Raw genomic sequence first — 24022 nt, forward strand, 5'->3', positions numbered from 1 at the left:
TTGATATTGATTACTATTTGGTGACAAGTTAATCTATCAACCTTCAACTGAAATACATTCACCTTGACTCGGCGCCACTTGTACTGCGTCACCTTGTTTATTAGTGATGTCGGTGAAATAATACACCCTCTATTTATAGTGGAGCTGTATAGATATATCATTAATTAACTTTTCCCCGCAACTATCCGCGTGGAATTAAAAATTTGCTTGTGTTTTTCCTGAACATTCTCTACATCTATGCCAAATTTTGTTTTTTCAGCAGTTTAGGCCACAAACTCATGCAAACATCAATATAAACGTTCGCATTTATTATATAGGTAAGATTTAATTTGATTTTTATATGGATAACCTCACAAAATACTGGTTTGGCATTTAACTTTAAATGTTTGTATGTCACATCCTTCCATTCACATTAAGGAAAGTAAGTGCAGTTTTAGATAGACTGTGAAAAGAATCGGTAGCACTTTGCAGTTGAATTTAGTGTAATAAGGGATCCAGAAATAAAATAAAAGTCGTGTAAAACATTAGTTTATTAAGTAACAAATCGTGTTCTTATAGGTATTACATAGCAATGTCACATGAATACGTCATCAGCGAGGGCGCGATCGTCTTCGAAAGTAACAGTACGGTCGCGACGAGAACCGCTCAGGTTGAGCTCGCTGAGGCTTCTGGGTGCGGGGCCAGCGGAACGACGTGCCGGGATACCCCGCACGAAACTCTCCTCGCCCAACGCGGCCGTCTTTCTACGCGGTAGGCTGCTGAATTTGGTCGGGTTCGAGCCGTCTATCCGGAAAGATACTTGCGGTCGTCTATCAGACCGCGTCGCTCCCGATACAGACGGCGCGCACTCGGCCGCCGCTGAACGTCAGGAAACTGCTACCGTTGTTGTTAGCTTCTCATCCCCGCATTCAATACTATGGACTGCACGAGATTTCCCTCCTCCTGAACACAGGGTTGCCACACTCCGTAGTGCGGCGCTAGTGTCCTCCTGTATTAGATTAAAGCACATCGCCACTACCACTATACCAACTAGAATGTACACGCAACACACACCAACAGCAACATCCTCGGCTTTAGCCGACACCGTCGCCGCATACAGTCCCGGCCTTAGATTACCGAAGCCGATTGTCGCTAGACTAGAAAATGAGAAATAACATCCATCTATCAAGTTCCATTTCTCTGTCGTATGAAACACGAATGTCCCAAGAACTATATACAATGCTATAACGAATAGACTTAAAACTATTGGAACTCTCGTATGATCTCGACAAGTCCAGTGATATCCTCCACTTAAACTATTTAAATTTAACGCCGCTTGGAACGGGGTTATCTTCTGTTTCTCTCCGAGTTTGCCTTTTTTATCACAGTCCACGTACTGCCTACATTCCAACGCTGGCAACGAGTACCTGCCGAGACATTCAGCCTTGGTGTGAAAGTTGCCACTTTTAAATCTCGTCGGGCATATCTTGGAGTAGAGAATTCTAAAGTTCCTAGCTAGAGCCTCGCCTATCGTGGATAGGTACAGCATTATAATTGGTATTCCGACGCACGCGTACGCCACTGCAACTATCTTCCCAACTATTGACTTCGGAGTGACGTTTCCATGACCTGCAAGAAAAGTATGAGGTTAAGCACAATAACGTAATTATTTTTCGGCTTCAGGCACAATAAGGCACATCGAAAATTAGGAACATTATTTTCCATGACTATTCAAGACCATACATAAAAAATTATATTGATTTTACTTTAATATTTTCTAACTGACGAGGATTCTATGGCAAACTTTTAATATAGGTAATTACGAAAACTATGGGAAGTATATGCTTCAGTAACAATTTACAATTTTTTAGTGCATTTCAACATTAATAATAAATATTTCTTAAGTATTACAATGATTAATGATTATTACCTATAGTGGTGATAAGAGTTAGTGCATAAAGAAAACTGCTGGAGAACGTCCATCGATAATCACCACCATGGTCATAAGGTGCTCCCTCTGAATTGTGCATCGATCGCAATAGAACCTTCTGGAAATCCATCAACTCTTTAGCAGCGAGTTTGGTCCAATTTTCTTTATACAAAATATTTAAATCCTCAGTAATAGACCACAGACGTTCTACAGTTTTGGATCTAAGTTCAGCACCTCCCTGCTGGGTTGGATTGGGTTTGGATGCGGCTACGGATGTCTCTTCAGTTGTCACGCCACCTTCGATTGCAAGGAACAGGAATCCACCTAGTAGATTGTAAGTTAATACGAGAAAGCAGATCGCCAAACAAGTGAGCGGCGAGGCTCGTCTTTTGTGTGCGCACCGGCAACAGAACAATCTAGAATCTTCCTTCTTTGTGAAACAACACTTGGGCTCGTCGACGAAACCTGTCTGATGGCAAAATGCTCGTTTGGAAGAATCTCGGCCGTCCTCTATCATTGTGATATGTCTTTCATCGTACTTTGTATTTCTTATGATGTCTTATTTTCTTTATTCTAAACATTCTAGTTTGGGCCCTATGACGTCAGTCCTTGGAGAACCTGAAACAAGAGAAGACACAATATTGAAAATCTAATTTCATCAGAACAAAATAGTGCATTTGATAATGTTATTTCTACAATCTACACAAGTATCACATTATTCATTCGTTTCTCCTGTTTATAAACAATAAAACAAGAAAGAGGGTTGTTTTCCAAGATCCCAGTATTAAATGTTTAAGGAACATATAAAAAGTAGCAAAGAGCAATAAACGTGGTTTACATGTTAAAAGAAAACGTTGCATCCCCCGGGGCGAAGGTTCCAAGTATCACCAGGATCCGACACATGTTAGATAAACTTTGTAAATTGCTTTTGTACCCGATAAATTGAACCTAATAGAACTCTTTCCCTGCGCAAAATGTTACACTGAAGCAGTAAAGTTGGGAGTTGAAATTTATATCTAGTAAAAAGCAGTTAGTAGGCTTGTTTATTTTAAATGAAACTTATCTATACATCTTAATCTTAGTAATATTATATATGAGAAAATTTAGATGGATGGATGGATGTTTGTTAGAGTTTGTAGCTCAAACGGATTTTGACGAACGGTAGCCTGGAAGAACACATAGGCTACTCACTTTTATTTCTGTAATTTCACGCTGACTGAATCGCGGGCGAAAGCCTATCTATTCATATAGTTAAAAGTGTATCTGCGTAAAATACAAAAATACACATGATCTATTTGCGATGTTTCTAACAAAAATTAAATTATTAATATTATTGTCAGTCTGCAAATTTGCCGTTGTTCCGGCTAATCCCCGAAACGACGGCAATGGTTGAACCAATTTTAAAAGCACTTTTAATGGATGGTACCAATGTGCGCAAACTTAGAACGATTTTTGATTCTGCGTTGACGAAGTTACGGGCAACATTGATTTTAAGAAAAAAATGGAATTTTTCATGATATTGTACTAGATTTGGCAAAGCGTAGAGGTACGACGTATAGTGTTCTGATAAGTATTAGGGAACGATTTCCAAAACATCTTCATCACAGTTGTGTTAAAGAGTGAAATGGATGACAATATGTTTTCTAAATTGGTTTCGACAGTAAAAACTCACGATTAAAGAAGCCTAGAAGTTCAAATATGAGATACTACCATACGCCCGCGACTCCGTCCGCGTAGAATTAAAAAAGAATGAGGACCCTATGTTTTCTTCCAGACTATCCTCTACATATATGCCAAATTGCATTGAGATCTATTCAGCTGTTGAGGCTAACTCTAACATCCATCCATCTAAACTTTCGCATCTATACTATTATAATAAAGCGTAAACACACACTTCTTTGCCTAAGATGTCAGTAATTACAGCATATTTTTGAATAACTCTTTTTTAATAAAAAGCCCTACACTTACGTCACGCTTTAGGCTATATATTTTCACGCCATTAAACTTAGGGGGTAAAAATTTTGGATAAAAACCCTAATGTGGGAAAGGGGCCATAAGTTGCTGCCAACATCAAGGAAGCAAGATTGCCAAGTTTTGTCATGTCATGTCATTTTGACATTTGCAATTGACAATTTGACACATGTATACAATAAAATAATTTTATGCTGATGAAATCGCACGGGAACAGCTAGTTTTCAATACTAGTAAGAAGTAAGATTTAAAATTTCACTTCATTTAGTATTCATTTAAATTTTCGCGAAAAGCTTTCATTTCATCCATTGTCGTATGACAAAGCGAATAAAAAATTAATCTTTGCTACTGTTACAATAAAGTTTGCCTGGCTAAGACATTTATTATGAACCTATTTAAATAGGCCGCAGTAATAGCTCACTTAACGAAAGAAAACCTTACAATGAATTAAAAGAATTTTATGCAACTTAGTGTATAAAAAAGTTAAATACTATCATAGCAATTGAACATCTACATTTTTGTGAACTTCATATATTATCTATTATTTAAAATTGCCTGTAATAGACTCTTTGTCAATTTTACAGTGATAGAGCCCGATTTAACATCTTCGCACGAATGGCTCGCCCGGTGTAATACCACGACCACAATGAAAACAGGCGTGAAGGGTGGAGGCCTAATTATAGTCCCTTTTCCTTTCCACCTTTTCTTGAGAGGAAAGGATGGGAAGGAAAAGGGGATATGACGGTGGAGGAGACGCATAGGGGAAATGTCCTCTGTATGTGCGTTTCCTCCTCCATCAATTAAGGGTAGGCAACGCATCTGCAATTGCGGATGTTTATGGGCAGCAGGCGCTTTCCATTTCGGTGGATTTAGGTGGCCGCTTGCTCGTTTGCCACCTTATATTATAAAAAAATGCATTGGAAAAAGTACAAGCATTTACAGTATTCAAATATTCTAAATTTTACTATCTGTACAATCTTAGATTTACTCATTTGTTTTACTAAACAAAGTCTAATTTGACCGTTTTTAGATCAAATTAATTTCAACAACAAAAGATATCGCTGCATCCATGTTCCTGACAACTACAATTTTCTCAAGATATACCGAGATATACAACATCGCTGCAGAAGTTTCTGCAATTGAATTATCAACGACACTATTTCAGAGTACGTCCTTAACAAGTTCAGCAAACTCGTGAACAAGTTTTCTGTCCTCGATCAAACAATAAGGATAATTAGTCACGTTCTCGGAATCGTTCTACGTGACCTATTATTTGTCTTTTTCCCGTACCTCTTAAGTCGACCCGATCCTCCGCATAGTCTTAAGTGGCCGATGCTAAGTGTTTAAGAATCATCACATAGCCACTCTCAGAATTCAATCTTCAATAGACCCAAATAACATTTAAAAAAAAAACATTTATCATCCATGATAATGTTCGAGAGAGATAGAGGAAGTTTGAGAGTAGCCGCAGTGGTTGAGAAAATAAGGAGTAAAAGGTTAGAGTGGTATGGGCATGTTATGAGAAGGGATGAATCGCATGTAACAAGACGGACGTTAGTTATGAATGTGGAGGGATACATCGGTAGAGGTAGACGTAGTAAGAGATAGATGGATTGCGTAAAAGGTGACATGATCAAGAAGGGAGTGATGACTGAGATGACGGATGATAGAGTGCTTTGGAGGACGAAAACCCGGTGCGCCGACCCTACGGGAGTAGGATAAGGCAGGAGAGATGATGATGAGTTATGTTCGATAGCTTAACCTATTGTTTACAGTCATCTGCATAAAAATGAATACATTTACAAATGTATGCAAACCGGAAACCGGAGGTATGTGAACTTTGAAAATAAAATGTGAGTAATATTACTAATTATTTACGTAATAACGAGTATATTCATGTTTAAATAAGATGTTATCTGTTACAGTTTTGTCTATATGTTACGAACTAGGTTAATTAACATAAACCATTTATTATAATAACAATTTAGGTTTGACAAGTAACTCGCTTGTTGTTTACAGTACAAACTCAACTGTCGGTGAATAAATATGTTGATTGCTCAATTAAAACTTTAAACATTTGTATAACAAACGAATCGGGAAGAATAATAAAACGACTGTTAATCAGTTATTATTGTAGTATACTTTTGTCCCCATTATTATAAAATTTTTAATATTAAATCGATGTTACATAAGAAGATTAAACAGTTTTATCTTGTGTAGTTAAGTAACTACAGTATTTTATCTTGTAAAGTACTAACATTTAACTATAGGTACCCAAAACTTTTAGTCTTATAAAATTCCACACCAATAAAAAGTGGCAAACGTAAAACGTTTTCAAACAGAGTCCATTTAGAATACAAACAAAGTGGAAACACTTTCAGGTGTTGTTTAGGCGATATAAACAACTGTTCCATCGTATACTGACTCTACGAAAGCCAAGACCAAAACCCATTGGCTTTCTCGTAGCTATCAAAAGTGTGAAAGTACAGTAGCGGAAACCTACGGTGTTTGACTCTCAGAATAATTGCCATGTAGAGACTACCACCTCTTCTTACTAATCTATGTATATCTATGTAGAAAGATAATTCAAAAGCCACTGGGCTGATACAATATTTTTTTCAGCATTAAAAAAGTACCAGTAATCGCACAAACGAGTATACTAATATTATGAATGCGAAAGTTTAGATAGATGGATGTTTGTTAGAGTTTGTAGCCTTAACGGCTGAACGGATTTGTATGTAATTTCGTGTAGTTGTAAAAAATAGTCTGGAAGAACACATAGGCTACTCACTTTTTTTTTAATTCCACTCGGACGGAGTTGGGGCGAAAGCCAATAATCATATGAAGCAATTAACTGACTGACCTTTTTTTCGTAAAGGCACATTTAAAAGCATCCTATTGGTTGATTTGTCGTCTCAATTCGTACAAATAATACAAACGTATAGCTTTTGGTACACCGCTAAATTCCCCGACTGTACTTCAATCAGCCAAGTCGCATAAAGGAAGCGTCGGAGAATGAAGTGTAGAGAAAACGACGCACAAGAATTGCTTGTAGCCTGCGAGTAATTCCGAAGATACTGGATGAAATGGAGTGGACGGATCGTGGAACGATGGAATCACATTCACAGTTACTGCGCAGAAAAGTTTATGTGTTTGGAATTCTAGCATACGTTTATTGGAAAATACGTAGGAAGATATACAAAAGAATCACACGAAATTTGTTCTTTTTTAGGTTAGAAAGTTGTGTGAAATCGGTTTTGCGATTGTCGATTGTTTCGCAGCCAATTCAACTGTTTAGTTGCACAACTAAAAATCAAATAATGTACTCACATCTATATAAGCTCATAGGAATCGTAGCGCGACCAAACAGTTGTGCGATAGTTTAGTCAAATGTGTGTTTGAGCTCTAACTGTAACTGATCAATTTAACTGACAAATAAAACTTTGTCTACACACTTACTGAACGGTTCGATTAGTTAAAACTAATAGAACTGTATGTAGCGAGTTTTAAAAATCAATTAATCAAAAAATACTAATTTCTAGGTTAGTTTTTTAGTTGTGGCGTGTCTTTTTTATAGTAAATGTAGTTCTGTCTAAAATCCTAAATTTGTTACTATTTACTTTTATTATAATTTCCTCTTTGCGTTATAATAAACATGTTTATGCGTTGAATAACATAAATGAAATATTTTTTATGAAAATTTTCCAAGTCAAACGCGCCACTCGCCGTCTAAATTAACCCTAGCGGCAACATGTAGGGAACATAACTCCATTTAAATAATAACTATGCAGTAAAAAACGTAATCAAGAAATGCACTGCTGTTTTTTGATCAAAGAGTTTAAAAAGTGAGGCTTTGAAATGATTTTTCATTGCGAACTGTTGCCGTATCCTTCTAAATATAATAAATGAATCGTAGAATGAAATTTAAATATTAAATTCTTTGTCATACATTAAATGCTTTATTAATAGAGTCAGTAAGACAACGTTTACGAAGATTTTTTTTAATTCCGCGCGGACGGAGACAAAAGCTAGTGTGTATAATATTTACGTATACAGATGAAAAGTTTTTGTCATCTGTTTTTAGTAAAATTACTCCTACTGTAATGATTATGTAAATAATTAAAATTTAATATAGGAGTATCGTTGGGATAACTGGTTTGAATTTCAAACCGACTCGGTTACATTTTGACGTAATACTCAAATAGGAGTAATTTCAAACATTACTCTAGTTGGTGGCTAAATAATTTGTCCACAAAATATTTCAAGCGTATAAATTTTAGAGCGTATGGTAACCTTTATCTAGAAGTTTTTTTTGGCACATTTTTTTGTACCACCTTTAAGGTTGCTGTATGATTTCATCTGTAGTTTTTTTGTGGCAATAAAAATCCTATTTATTTAGTTATCGTATTACATGCGAATGTTTGGAAATTACTTCGTCCCTGTGGAATTAAAATAAATCAAAAGTGAGTAGCCTATGTATTCTACCAGACTATCGTCTACGTCTATGCCAAATTTCATCGAGATCCGTTCAGCCGTTCAGTCTACTCTAACATCCATCCATCTAAACTTTCACACTTATATTAATAATAAGATTAAAATAACTAAAATAATCACTTAGTATTTTTTTAACTAAATCCATAAAGTTAAAAGCCATTAAGCTTGACAAAATATCTTTAATATTGCTGTCTTTGGGGTCTTTTTTCAATACAAGACGTGTTGGCACGAGACTGGGTCGTTCATTAAGGACATGTCATTAGATCAACCTTTTTACGTAGACTAATTAAATAACTTTGACCTATTTTAAAATAAATTAAGAGACTGACGTCAATTCAAAGTCTAAATTAATTACACTTTATACTGGAAAAAAATGTTATCTCACTTCTTACTAATGTTGTAAGCAAAAGTTTAGATGGATTGATGTTTATTCGTTTGTAACTTAAACTGAGCGAATCTCGATGAAATTTAGCATAGATGTATAGTCTAGAAGAACATAAGCTACTTACTTTTTTTATTCCACACGAATAGAGTCGCAGGCGAACGCTAGTCTATATTAAATCAATAGGATTGCGTGAAAGGTGATATTGACAAGAAGGGAGTGATTACTGAGATGACGGATGATAGAGTTATTTTGACGAAAACTCGGTGCGCCAACCCAACAGACAGAAGGTAATAGTTCTAATGCCAGATGAAAAGCCATGGTAAATATGTTAATTAAAATGTGTTTCAGTTAACAATATAACTAACTTCGAAAATAATCAACTGTAACTAATTCCATTGTTTAATTGAGCACTCAATTCCCGTTCGCGTACAGCGCTCCACACATCGTCAAACACAATCACGTACTTGTCACGACCTAACCGTGCTGTTTATCTTGTGGCTCATTGTAAATACACGGCGCCCCTCCATTCAAATGACACAAGAGTAAACAACGTTGACTTGTAAATGAGGTCTTTCATGGTATCAAAATCTAGGTTACATTTTCTTTGCGATGTTTTTTTTCTTTGTATTCGTTTGCTGTTTATCTTTTTGAATTTATAATTAGACATTAAGGTCATTAAGCAAGCGGAGTCTACTGGACAAATGTTACGGGACAAAAAGCGAAATTACTCCTATTTGAGTATTACGTCAAAATGTAATCGAGTCGGTTTGAAATTCAAACCAGGTATTCCAACCAAAGTGGTATATTAAATTTTTATTACTTACATAATCATTACATTAGGAGTAATTTTACTAAAAAGAGATAACAAAACCTTTTTACATGTATACGTAAATTTTTTGCACACTAGCTTTTTTGTTTCCGTTCGCGCGGAATTAAAAAAAAAACAATAGTAAATGTCATTTGTGTTCTTGCATACTAGGTTCTAAATCTATACGGAATTTCATCAAGACTCGTTTAGTAGATACGTTCTACCAAACATTGATACTTTCATCCCAACTTTCGCATTAATAATAATAGTAAGATGAACTGCGTTTACAAAGAAATATGTCTCGAAAGAGAATAGAAGAGAAAGAGGTGTATCAAAATCGAGGAAATGTTGGTCAGTGGTCTCTGCCTACCTCACTAACGGGTGTGAGTTATGTTGTGTTGTCACCTAGTAGGTTATAAATTAGATGTGATCCAAAAGCCTCCAGCACAATTTCGTGAAAGCAGATATCAAGGAACAACAGTGGTAGAGGCCGCTTTAACATTTTCGCACGAAAGGGCTGGCTCGCCTGGTGTAATACCACGACCAGACAGAAAACAGGCGTGAAGTGGAAGCAAGTCCGCGTTTCGTCTGATGAGTGTGGTGGCTGTGGCGTAATTTTAGTTCGTTCTCTTTTCCAACCTTTTCTTAAGAGGAAAGGATGGGCAGGAAAAGTGGATTTGACGGTGGAGGAGACGCATAGGAAGGGGAAATGTCCTCTTTATGTTCGTCTCCACCTTCGTTAATTAAGGGTAGGTAACGCATCTGCAATTGCGGATGTTTATGTGCAGCGGTCATTTTCCATTTCGGTGGATTCAGGTGGCCGCTTCCTCGTTTTCCACCCTATATTATAAAAAAAAAGAATTATTTCATTCCGTAGAATACTTTGCCAGATACATTATTATGATACTGAATCTATTTTGAACTCCAGGTACTGTTCTACATATACGCTTTAGGAGTTTCGCTTCGCTTAGATTCCGCTTCGCTTTTGGTGTGTTACAAACTTTAACGACTGAGTATAAATTGTACTCACAGAAGGCGGGATTTATTAAATATTCGATAAAAGTAGTTTCTCTAATCCTCAAGGGCAAAGTTTAGTTTGTGTAACCCACATTAATATACTGTTAGAAAGAGATTTAATCTTGTTTGAATTACTAGCCATAAAACATGAAATATTCAAGCAAACATCTGCAAACGAGATGAATCCATTTACTCGAATCTTTTTAAGGATATTTTTATCAAAATGTCGAATTGATTTGTTTACCGTGATTTCGCGTGTGCGTCATTCCGAATTAAACGTAACTGATGACAGTTAATTCTATTATTAGTTCAAATCCTTACCAACATTACAAAACGCAACAGGCATCTACAATATACTCCACCGTGGATAAAGGGTAGGCAACGCATCTGCAATTGCGGATGTCTATGGGCAGTCGCTTTGACGTTTTGACCGATTCAGGTGCCAGCTTTTTGCTTTGCCACTCTATAATGTTAAAAATAACATGGCTACAATCGTAACCGGACCTTTTAGACTAGTGCTAGAAGACCAGACTTGCTAAGTTTAATGATAGCTGTTTATTTATGTGTACAAAAAATTACAAGATATCAAATGATTTAAAATTGTTGAACTTCGGGAAATTTAGGACAGGGTTCTTTCATCTTGTGTGATGAATATTAACATGTGTCCATGCCCTGGTGAACGGTGAAGTCGAGGGAACCAGAGAGAGTTTAGTGGGTAGGCTCCACGTTCCTTCCCATTTGGGCAAGTATGTGGAGAGTCCCACATACCCTGTGCGTCTTTCCCCAAGGCACCTGGGATGCGTAACGCATTCCCCGTCTTAAAAAAAGGGTTCTTTCATTTATTACTTGGAAAATAAGTTTATAGTGTGGAGGATTTTTTAAGTAACTATGAATCTAAGTATGTGCATGGTATGTTTTTGTAAAAATTGATAAATTATTGGTTAATTGATAAATCAAATAAGCACAAACCACGTATTGTCCTGTCTGCCTGTCCATTTATAGAGATTAGTGGTCTTCGTTGTTCATCAAGCTACTGAGTATTTATTTTTATATTCGTTTACTTATAAAAGCTTTATATTTTTTTAAGAATGTCCTGTTGACATTATATTTGACCTTTTTCCCCGCATTATTACTTATTCGTGATCCGATAAGGAGAGAACCTCTTTTGGCAATCTCGTTTCCATTATCTCAACGAAACAGATTGAATTTATATTGTGTTTTTCAAGTAATTCCTCTTGTCATAATGACGGGAAGGGCTTTTCTAAATTTACTTCTGAGTTACGTTTTTAAGCATCGTATTTTGTTTTCTTATGTAACTAACTGTGCGCTGCGACTTCATCCGCATAAAATTATAAAAAAAATATTTTATTGTTTACACGGGTCAAATTATCAATTGCAAATGTCAAAATGACATGACATTAGAAACCTTGACAATCTTGCTTCCTTGATGTTGGCAGCAACTTATGGTCTCTTTCCCACATTAGGGTTTTATCCAAAATATTTACCCCCTAAGTTTAATGGCGTGAAAATATATAGCCTAAAGCGTGATGTAAGTGTAGGGCTTTTTATTTAAAAAAGTATTATTCAAAAACATGCTATAATTGCTGACATCTTAGACAACAAAGAAGTGTGTGTTTACGCTTTATTATAATAGTATAGATACAAAGTAAAGTTGACTTTGTAAATGATTTTGATCAACTTGAGTGCTAGTTTAATAATCGTACTTATTTTACTAATATTATAATTATAAATGTGATAGTTTAGATGGATGAGTAGATGGATGGATGTTTGTTAGAGTTTGTAGCCTAAACGGCTGAACGGATTTCGATGAAATTTGGCATAGATGTAGAGGTAATCTGGAAGAACACATAGGCTATTCACTTTTGTTTTTTTTTTTAATTTTATATGTACGGTGTCGCGGGCGAAAGCTAGTTAGTTATAAAGAATTAGTCACAAAGAAGTTTAAAAAATTTTACTTGACTAAGTTGAAATCTGTTAATAAACTGTTTGGTCAATAAATTACAGTTAATATACGTTTAATATATTTCAATGTTAGAGATGAATTATAAATTAAAAAATGCAAGTTGAAGTTTGTGCAGAATTATTTAGATCTTATCAAAGGGAATGCAAAATTCGACGACCTGTATTTCAAAGAAATTATACAATAAACCGTTAAAAATGATTTGAAAACGTTCTTTTCTGAGAAAAATATAAAAGCGATCACAAAATGTGACGTCATCCCTTTCAAAGAAGTGTCAAGAAAAATCATAAATTCGTTACAATATAACATATCTTTTACAAAATGACAAGCTGTTTTTCAACTTTATCATGGACGTAGGAATTGTTATATTTCCACAACAAGAACAGTCGGTGAAGCTTTTCTGAAACTCTGGCAAACTTTGTCTATTATGCGGTACGGATGTCTGTTTCCCCGGCGATAACATTGAGAAAATAAATTCAACTGGATCGGGACGCAAAAACTCCACCGGTCTAATAAACTCGACGAGTGGACGTTGTTAGCTGTACTTTTTATATTTCCACTGGAATGCTTATATGAAAACATTGTCATCTCTTTCATTATATTGGGACAAACAGAGATAACATCCAGTAATCCCCTCTATAACGCGATAGTCTCCTATAACACCTTGCCTTATTCACTTATCAACTTTTTATGTTGTTTTTGTACTAAGGTTCATTAAATTATGTTTTACTAATGGTTTAATTTTAATTTTAAAGGTTTAGTATTAGGTTTTCAAGGTAATTGTACTTGTGTACATTAACAACAGTGGAAACCCATGGTTAATGAAAGTGAACAAAGTCCACTTGAACACTATATTCTAATTTGACTTAAGTTATTGCTTTGAACTAAGTAAAACATTCAAATTGAATTTTGGAAAAATTTCAGTAAATATTCGACTTTTGTCAATCCCTACGAATGGATTTTTTTGTAAAATACAATTTTATAATTCTATATTTTTCAATTTGAAATATAAATTTTTCATCTAAATGATTTTCGATTTAACCACAGTAAGCAATGAATATTCCCAGTTCATTTTTATTTTCAATTTTAAATTTAGAATGCCGATTTTTTAATATTTAATTGACAAATAATTTTTCGGAGCAACAAAGTTTCTCGCGTTCGTAGAATAGTCTATATAATATTTGACTGCTTGTTTTCAAATTCGATATTATTTACATTTTAAAAATTAATATTGAATCTTTTTAATTAATTAGAAACATCAAACAGCTTAATTACACTATTCTATTTGTATACCAATTTAAGCGAAATATTTGTGGATTACTAGAAGTAGACAAATAGTTGAAATTATCTCCTTTGTTCAACTAATTAGGGTAAACCAAATATGAGGATGCGACATCAACATGACGTCTTTATGTCGTTAACATTACCAACTTCAATTTCGTACAAAGCTTAAATCCCTTATGTTTATCTCGTAGTAAAGGCGTTCCTCCTACATGGTTAACTAAAGTTTTCAACATAAGTTTGAATTGTATCATTATGTTGAACTAAGTTGTATAATTTTACCAGCGGCAGGACTCCTGCGGTAACAAGACTTTAGAAGTTTGTCTAGTTAATATTTGTAAGGATTACTTTAAAACATGTTTATGTAGATAGAAATTAAAGCTTGTTATTTTTATGCTCTTAAAATGTTGATCACACACTTATGCTAAGAGAAAGGAAAGAAAAACGGTCAAGGTTAGTATCAGAGTGGTATCGAAGGCAAGGAATAAAGGTAGACAGGTCATGCGAATAGAAGACGATTTCAAAAAAATAGCGGGTAGTATACCCGCTTCCATTTTTAACTATTTCTAGCTTCTCTTCTCCACTCAATAGTAAGACTTTAGATGAGGCCTATGTCCAAGGAAAAGCTGTAAATATTGGTTTAATAATCGCCGATATCTAAGGAAAAGATAAATTTTAAATGTAAATGACTACTATTCATTGCTTATATAAAAAAAATTAAAATAAAAACTACAATCTTCAGCAATAAAGGCTTTATTATTATTCTAATATTAAAACTTTGATCAGTTCATACCGAGAGAACCTTAGGCGATAATTCAACTGAATAGGTGGGGTGACGTCAGAAAGATTTTTATTTGCTGAAATCTATCTGTTTGTTGACACATACAGTATCTTAGAGACTATTTACACATTAACAAATTTTAAGAGACATGAAAACTTGCGTATAAACGCGTAAAAAACGGAATACAGTTAAAAACAACTGTTCTATTGTACACTGATGTCCTATATTCTACTCTTATCAGCTTTGTTAATATTAACAACTAGAAGAACGATTGATTTAAATTCTAGCAAGCGTACTAGCAGCAAAGACTTATACACAGTGGTAGACTCAACAGTGGTAGTGCCCGCTTTAACATCTTAGCAACAGTGGTAGTGCCCGCTTTAACATCTTAGCAACAGTGGTAGTGCCCGCTTTAACATCTTAGCAAACAGTGGTAGTGCCCGCTTTAACATCTTAGCAAACAGTGGTAGTGCCCGCTTTAACATCTTAGCACGAATGGGCCGGCACGCCCGGAGTAATACCACGACCACACAGAAGACAGGCGTGAAATGGAAGCAATTCCGTGTTTCGTCTGATGAGTGTGGTGCCGGAGGCCTAATATAAGTCCCTTTCTCTTTACCACCCTTTTCTTATAAGGAGAGGTTGGGAAGAGGAAGTGGATTTGACGTTGGAGGAGATGCATAGGAAGTGGGAATATCCTCTTTATGTGCGTCTCCTCCTCCGTCGTATAAGGGTAGGCAACGCATCTGCAATTGCGGATGTCTATGGGCAGCGGTCACTTCGCCATCTTGGCGGTTTCAGGTGGCCACTTGCTCGTTTGCCACCTTATGTTATAAAAAAAAATACACATTTATTAGTTAACTACAAAAAAACATCAAAAAACCCAAGTAAATTTTCCGTAACCTATGTACAAGCGCTTGTATAGCACTAAGGCAATTTCGTTGACGAAAATTCGTGTTGCGGGAGCATAATTTAATTACATAGTCATTAGTTCGCCGGACTGACGGCAAATGACTGGCGACGGTAATGAATACCGCAGACACGCCCCGCGCGACCTCTACTCACTTTAGTACCTAAAATAAGAACTATATTAAAAAAATACGCAAAAATATAGGAAACAAACGGTTAAAACAATGCGCGCACCTTTGACTAAACAATTGCAAAACAGTAATGCGATTGTCGATTGTTTCGCTGCCAATTCAACTGTTTAGTTGCACAACTAAAAATCGAGTAGTTGCACCTCCATTTTCGCTTATAGGAATCAATAGAGAGTAAACAGTTGTACGATAGTTTAGTCAAAGGTGTGTGAGTTCTAAGACAAAATACTAGATAGAATGAAAATTGTAATTCGCTTTTAAGTTTATTTTAAAAGAGCGCCATACGTATTACGAATGTGTTACTACCAACATGTAAAATACAGATGTAATATTTAAAAGTAATGAAACCAACGATCCTATTTAGATGTACTAATGGAGTCACGTAATGTAATTCGCAAAAATATCACGCGACGTGAAAAAATTGTGGTGGTCTTGCGTGATACGGGTAATAAGCCGCAGGTTGTAATCGAAAATAATATTGAAGTTCTTGATATGTTATTGTATGATTAGGTGGTAAACACGCAGCTACCTTCGCCGAAAAAGCGAAGCGATCGCTGCCCATAGACAACCGCTTGTAGGCATTTTATGCCTACTCCAATCGACGGAGAAGACGCAAGTCCACCTTCAAACCAAAGTGGGTTTATTTTTTTCATTTTTTCCCTTTCATTTTTTTAAAGGAAGAGAATAAAATTTTATTAATATATAGTAAGAATCAAAAACGACATAAAACAGTTAATAGTTAACTTTTATTTAAAACTAGCTTTAGCCCGCGACTCCGTCTGCGTGGAATTAAAAAAACAAACGTGAGTAGCCTATATGTTCTTCCAGACTATTCTCTATATCTATGCCAAATTCCATCGAGATCCATTCAGCCGCTTAGGCTACAAACCCTAACAAACATCCATCCATACATCTAAACTTTCGCATTTATAATATTAGTAAGATTAGACAATTTTCTTAGGCAATAGTATATTTTAATGTAAATTTTATCAAATCTTTATGTTTACTAAAAAGAACGTCGTTAAATTTCTCAAGAAATAAGTAAAAGAAGTTAATACAACAATGATGGCAACATTTTTATGAAACATTAGCATAATGGAAAGAACACAATGGAAATCTTTTTCTAATTTAGATTACATTTTTTACAACCTTTGTACAGATATAATTATATCTAAAGTAGAACTTTAGGATTATCAATAAGTTAGATGTAGATTTATTAAATTAAGGTATTTATCTAAACAATTCTAGGATATTCTGCATAAAGTTATTCTGTCATGAATCGTAATCCAAATTAGAGCGCACATACCTTTGACAAAACTATCGCACTGTTTAGTCGCGTTGATTCCTTTAAGCTTATATGGAGGTGTGCACTACTCATTTTAATAAATGAGCACATGACCCATCACTCGCTTTTTGATCATGTTACCTTTCACGCAATACATCTCTTCCTAAGTCTAGGTACTCGCGATGAACATCCTCGTATTGCACCGGAACAAAATACTTTCAGTATCACGTGAGAATTATTCTAAAACATAGTGAAAATAAAAATCTTTCGAACTTCAAATTAATATTTTTTTTTATTTAATTTTGTCACTAGCGTTCGCCCGCGACTCCGTTAGCGTGGTATTAAAAAAACAAAAGTGAATAGCCTATATGTTCTTACAGACTATTTTCTACATCTATACCAAATTTCATCGAAATCCGTTCAGCCGTTTAGGCTACAAACTCTAACAAACATCCATCCATCAATCCATCTAAACTTTCGCATTTATAATATTAGTATGATTTCGTTTGTTTCAATATCACTAGAACACGATAAAAAATGCACTTTTAAAATTGTATTGACACAGCCAAGAGAGCTCGTTCACTCAATAGTAGAAAAAGTACATTTGGAAGTGAATACGAATTTCTCTCGATTCCCAAAGTTGCGGCACACCTCGCCGTTTGTTAGACGACATTGTTTGCGGAGCCTGGCTCCGTGCAAAGCTTTGTGTTCCAACCGCTCAAATATGCTACAAACTCGATTACATGGACGTGATTACGTTGGGATATAGGGTGTACAAAAGTAATGACAAGGGGAATTTTATAGCAACAAAGCCTCGAAAAACAGACAAAAACAGACCTATTGGATCATTGACCTATAAAGTAACAAGATACAAAGGATAGAAAGACAGAGAATATAGTGTTTACAAAGAAAACAATTCTGCTTTTAGCTTTACAATGTTTTTTATTGTTGTAGTTATATCACTTACTAACCAAACAATATAGTGTGTAGATTTATGGTTGCTAAATTGGCACATCTGATATCTATCCTTCCTTTTATTATCTTTTCTTTATCATAAATAAACCAGCGCTGTACCATTCCACCTAATCTGACCTAAGTGAAGACGCGGTCGAAGGATTAACGTATTGAACACAATGTAATTTACCATATCAAAATTTATTTTTAGAACATCCTAAACCATTTATCACATAACTGAGATGCGATGAAACAGCTATTCACATATTACCTCAGTTAGGGACAATAGCATTTACGTTTGGACCCATGGTTGTAAAACCGAAATCGTTTTGTTCAAAAGCCGGTCCCTTTACAATCGTAACTCTTACATCATTACACAAGGCGTAAACTTCTGGTCCAATAAACGTATTGACAATCCAACGGTACGGTGTAAAAAACCGATGGGGATTTAGAAAATTCGTGTCAAAGTCACCTTTGTGATTGAGATGATTGTGATGATTAAATCATTAATAAAACGTTGAAGTAGATAATAAAATAATCTACCATATATTTGAAAAAATCAACCAGAAAAAGAACGTAGATGAGAAAGAGATCACAAAAACTAAACAACAGACGTGAATTGATGACAAACAGGGACAGAATAAAAGCAACCATATATCTCGTAAACTGTAAATAAAGTAACAATTTCGATAAAAGAAATTAACGTAGGAATAAGTCCGTATTGCAGATATTTTAAAGCTATTCTTGGCGTTAAGTGAAAGAGAACCGCAACCTCAAATCCAGATGAGATTTTAAAAACAAAATGAAAATAAAATAAAAAAATTTTTCGGGCGTAATTCTTGTAATAGAAATTGTAGAATCTAGAAACTAAGAATCAAAGGTAATTACAGCTTTAAACGGTAAAACCTCACGGGTTTATTACAAAATGGTGCTAGTGAAATTCGAACTCTTATTATGATGAGAAAAAAAATCATGCTCTTAACCTGGTTCATTTGTTAACACTATTTACTGTGAAAATTAAGAATCGTCTACAAAATGTAAGGCGTGGTCTTAAAAAAATAGGCAAACCAACATGAAATAATTCTTTTTTAAATCATTCTAATTAACTATACTTGCGAACGAAGGTAGAAGTTTTAATGGAGAAACACTCACTGCACAATACTAATTCAAACTTTGTCATACAACAATTGGCTAGCCATTTGGCAACGGGTACTTTACTTACAATAGAACTGCTTGTACCACTTAATAGTCGTAGTGAAATAAACGCTTCATCACATTACATCCAAGGACAACAAGGAAGTCATGTATTATGGGTGTGTACAATTTTAACATTGATTTCGTGCTATTTTTTAAACGCCAAATCATTGAATTGCAGCATGGCATAATTACTCACAAGCTATTATTTACTTATCGAACATATTTTTTTTAGATCTAAAATGTATATCATTATATGACTTGTAATTTGATTAATATTTCCTTAGACTCGCTTGCTATACACCAGGCTTCCTTATTCCCAACGCAAACTTGGCAAAGGCAGTGTGAAATGATGACTGGCATCAATGTTTTATGAATAGAAAACGCAGTATCTGCCACTTACATAAAGGTTAATACAATGTTTGTTGGCTGCGAGCCAGCCTCCGCCTCCGCCTCCACACAGTTACCACTAAAAACTATTCACTATATTATTTTTATAATCCATAATCACATCAAATCAAAACATAATTCAATCCAGAAAAGTTACATCCATAACCATCACATAAGTTTAAACACTTTAATAAACAGATAAATTATTGTCATCACTTACATTATAATGTAATTTAAATATAAAAAGTTTACAATTTCTGACTCTTTCGTATCGCGTGTTTCACTTCAAGCGGTCACATCACACGTCCGCCGCGTCCGGCGGTCGCGCAAACACTGGGAGATGTAAGCCGAGAGCCGCTTTATCCCCACCCTTTACCCCCCTGCTCCCTTTGAACGACCCCTTCGCGCGCCACTCAATCAAATTTGTCGTGCGCTAACAATTCAGTACCGACATCGGGTCGACTTCCACCTAACTAGCCAGCTACAATTCTTATCTTTTATCAGTTCAATTTAAAAAAAGTAAAAACCAGTAAACGTAAACTTCAAAACCGCCAGCCAGAATGTCTGGAGAATCACGTGATATTTAAGTTCTTGTGAATTACCTGGATGAACTCCCGATATTCTTGTTAGATCAGCGAAAAGAAACAATTTGGACATTTGGGTGTCTTATGACACGAAAAATATGGTCTTCTAAACCTCACAAAGATGGACAAAATCGCAGAATATGCGGCGCAAGGAAAAGACATTCTAAGTTGAGAACCATCAGGGAGATAACCAATTTTGCCAGGGTTGTACTTTTTCGCTTGAGCTGACAGTCAACCAGTAATTGATTAGATGAAGTTAGTACAAAAATATTATTCTTTGTGGTATAAAGTTCAAATTTCATTCGAAATTTATATTAACGCTCCATCATTTTTTACGAGGAGTCAATAAAAAAATTCAGTCGTGTAATTGTCGACTACAAAGAGCGGAGGCGCGAGTGATTCGTACCCTTTGAAAATTTGATAACACAGACCCACCTAGCTTTCTCTCCCCCTTATACTCTCTTATCCTTGTGTAAGAACTCTTTAAATACACTTTAAGCAACCGCGTATTATATTTCGACTATCGTATCATGACACATCTCAAATATATTGTCAGAAGGCTTTTAGTATTCTATATTATTATTTCTGAAGTGTTTGATCTCGTTTCGGGCAATCAGTGTCAATTTTTTACAGTCATACAAAGGGTAAGGTACTTTTGATGTTGCTAAAGATTATAGAATTTATGAAGACGAAGGCCTCACAATCTAAATTTAATGCATTCTGACATTATACAAAAAACAAAAGTGTAAGGGCGTTTAGTGAGTCAACGGCCATAGACATCAACAACACCAGAGGAACTATAGGTGCATTAAGTGTATAAACTACAGATGTATCCCTATTAAGAAACTAATCGAAAACTCTTTGTTCTAAAACAATCCTTGATAAACCCTAAGAAAGATAATGTAAATGGACTATACTCTCTGTTCAATCTGTCGAATAATCTTTTAAATTCAAACAGCAATATTTTGTATGCAAAATTGTGAAAGAGGTAATATTTTATACAAAAAGCTGGATACATTGGTATTCTTCACTGCTACGTACCACCTTTGTTTTCCTCTCGACGTTCAGAACAAATTTATTCTGTATACGACATTTCGTTCACGAATAAATTGTCATTGAAAATTCGAGCTTGCTATGCTCGTCACCTATTTTCGTTTACATTCACCCAATTTCCTGAAATATGATCGGAAATATGAAACTATAAAACGATTTTTATTTAGGAGACAAAAGGAAATTCCGCAATACACGTAATTCGCGATTAAATACACTAATTTCTGACCTTTCTCCATAGATATTTGCAAAGGATACCGTTGGTTACGTATTAGACAGAAAAGGGGACATACAGAAAGAGAATATTTCTACTTCCTATATCTTCCCTACATTCCTAGTTTCTTGTCTTATAAATTATATCTTACTAATCTTATTCTTACTATTTATAATACAAATGTGAGAGTTGGATGGATGTTTGTTAGAGTTTGTTGCCTAAACTGCTAAACGGATCTCGATAAAATTTGGCATAGATGTAGAGCATAGGCTGGAAGAACGCATAGGCTACTTACTTTTTTAAATTCCACAAGGACGGAGTCGTGGGCTGAAGCTACTTTACATCACAAATATATTGTCTTTGAATCATGTAAATCCACAGTAATAGATGTGGTCTACACTCTTCAAAGGTACTTCATAGACGAGTAATAATTTAATTTCCGACCTTACAATTCAAGTTTAGGATTGAAGCTGAAACACGATCCCGTAACCTATTGAATATTCAATGAACCGTTGTCCCGACATGCTAAATCGTACAAATATATTTGAATAATGATACAAAGTCCGTATTACATCGCACCAATGTGAATAGAAATTGCTTGGAAGCCGTGGAAGTTTTGCCTTAATGTATACCTTACAAGACTTTAGAATGTAGCTATAAGAGCGCGCGCATACCTTTGATCGTGCGATTGTCGATTGTTTCGCAGCCAATTCAACTGTTTAGTTGCACAACTAAAAATCGAGTAGTGTGCGCACCTCCATATAACCTCATAGGAATCAAAGCGCGACCAAACAGTAAGATAATTTAGTTAAAGGTGTACGCGCTCTCTAACAGTGATATTGATGCTTTGTTTAGAATTATAAGTGAATAATATCAATATGAAATACCTCAAAAGATCTTTACAGTTTTTTATAGTAGAAGGTGACAAATAAGAAATTAACAAAGCAAAATTACCAGAATAGCGAAATGACCGTAGAGTATTTATCCGCATTTGAATATGCGTTTTCCTTTTAAAAAGCAAGGTTATATAGAAAGAGAGAATTTCCACCACCTCGCAAAATCCACTTTCCATGTCAGTTTCCTGTGCTGTTATCTGCATTCATAACAAAATGGTAAGTCGGTCACAACAGTCGTCAAGCGTGGTGTGTTCAGTTTTCCTTTATGTTAGACATAAAGCTGAGCAACAGCCATATACAACGCGGGCTTCACAACAACAACGTATACATGTTTGTTTTCTCTTTAACATTGTCGTGTGTGCTCAGTTATCTTCTGCTTCCCTGGTAATATATTCGTTGGTGGTAGTGTCGCTGCCACTATCTTATCTACTAGCTTTTCTCCGCAACTCCGTCTGCTTGGAATTAAAATAAATTAAATACCACATGTGTTCTTCTGGACTATCCTCTACATCTATGCCAAATTTCAACAAGATCCGTTAAGCAGTTTAGGCTACAAACTCTAACAAACATCCATTTAATATTAGTAAGATGTCACAGTCGAATTTTGTGACTGCATTCGTAGAAACAAGAACGTTAATGTGTAATTTAGATGTACTTTGAGCTTCTAAACAGTTCCTGCAATTGACACAGTTATAGCGAGAGTCTCGCGACCCATTTGCCGTGTTTATGTATGCATAGGCTGCTTTTCATTTCACCTTACGACCGACATTCAATTTGTTATTTTACTATTAGCTGTTTCTACTGCCTAAACACTTAACAGTCTATCTCTTTCAAACACTATAAAGTAAACGGAGATCACGTTATTTTACAACAGCTGTGTAATGTTTACATTGAAGAGTTTACACAAAAGATTCCTAATTTATTTAAAATGGATTAAGAAACCGTGAAACCGATCTCTCTAATTTTGTTAACAATAGCAACATTTTGATTAACAACCAAAGATATTAAAAAATATGAAGAGCGTAGATGGCATAGCGAAAAAAATATTTTCACCGGTACTTTCTTTGAAAGGTACTAAACCAATTGTTCAAGTTTAGTGTCTCTTCTTGTCCTTGTATTTACATGTAATAAAAAAATTACAAAAGTATAATAAGCGCCATCTTTTGTTATAAAATAAAATGTAAACATTTAATTAATTGAAATACAATTGATTATATTGACATGTGGTTTTTAGGATTTATCAATAGATAGCGTTAGTGATGATTATGTTAAGAATGTTTCAAGTGAATTGTCAAATACGCCTACTCTATATGTATTATCTCTTCAAAAGAACCAATTACAAGGCTTTACTTTACAACAGAGTTAAATAGTTCTTTGTAAAACGAGATAAAAAGTGATAACCGACGAGGATGGGATTCGAACCCACGCGTGCAGAGCACATTGGATTAGCAGTCCAACGCCTTAACCTCTCGGCCACCTCGTCGTGTCTACATATATACAAATAACTAGCTTTGTCCCACGACTCTGTCCGCGTGGAATAAAAAAACAAAAGTGAGTAGCCTATGTGTTCCAGACTATCCCCTACATCTACACCAAAATTTCATTGAAATTCGTTCAGCCGTTTACACTACAAACTCTAGCAAACATCTATCTAAACTTTCGCATTTATAATATTAGTATGAAGTAATATAAATAAATACCGATCTTATTCATAAACTTCTAAGACAGAAT

General features: G+C 35.1%; 1 protein-coding gene and 1 non-coding gene across 2 annotated transcripts; both read right to left on the reverse strand.

Moving 5' to 3' along the window:
* Positions 1 to 551: 551 nt before the first annotated feature.
* LOC106106868 (TWiK family of potassium channels protein 7-like) lies at positions 552 to 19860 on the reverse strand. The gene is made up of 3 exons (XM_013287531.1): positions 19561 to 19860; positions 1910 to 2527; positions 552 to 1608 (listed from the first exon to the last, which is right to left on the reverse strand). Exons 2-3 carry the CDS (start codon positions 2424 to 2426, stop codon positions 866 to 868), a joined length of 1260 nt encoding a protein of 419 aa, XP_013142985.1. The 5' UTR covers positions 2427 to 2527; positions 19561 to 19860; the 3' UTR covers positions 552 to 865.
* A 3832-nt stretch (positions 19861 to 23692) lies between these two features.
* On the reverse strand, positions 23693 to 23774 carry Trnas-gcu. The gene has a single exon. It is a non-coding gene; the product is annotated as a tRNA-Ser (tRNA).
* Between the last annotated feature and the right edge of the window lie 248 nt (positions 23775 to 24022).

Source organism: Papilio polytes, unplaced genomic scaffold (assembly GCF_000836215.1).
Source record: "Papilio polytes unplaced genomic scaffold, Ppol_1.0 DF824269.1, whole genome shotgun sequence".
Classification (NCBI taxonomy): Eukaryota; Metazoa; Arthropoda; class Insecta; order Lepidoptera; family Papilionidae; genus Papilio; species Papilio polytes.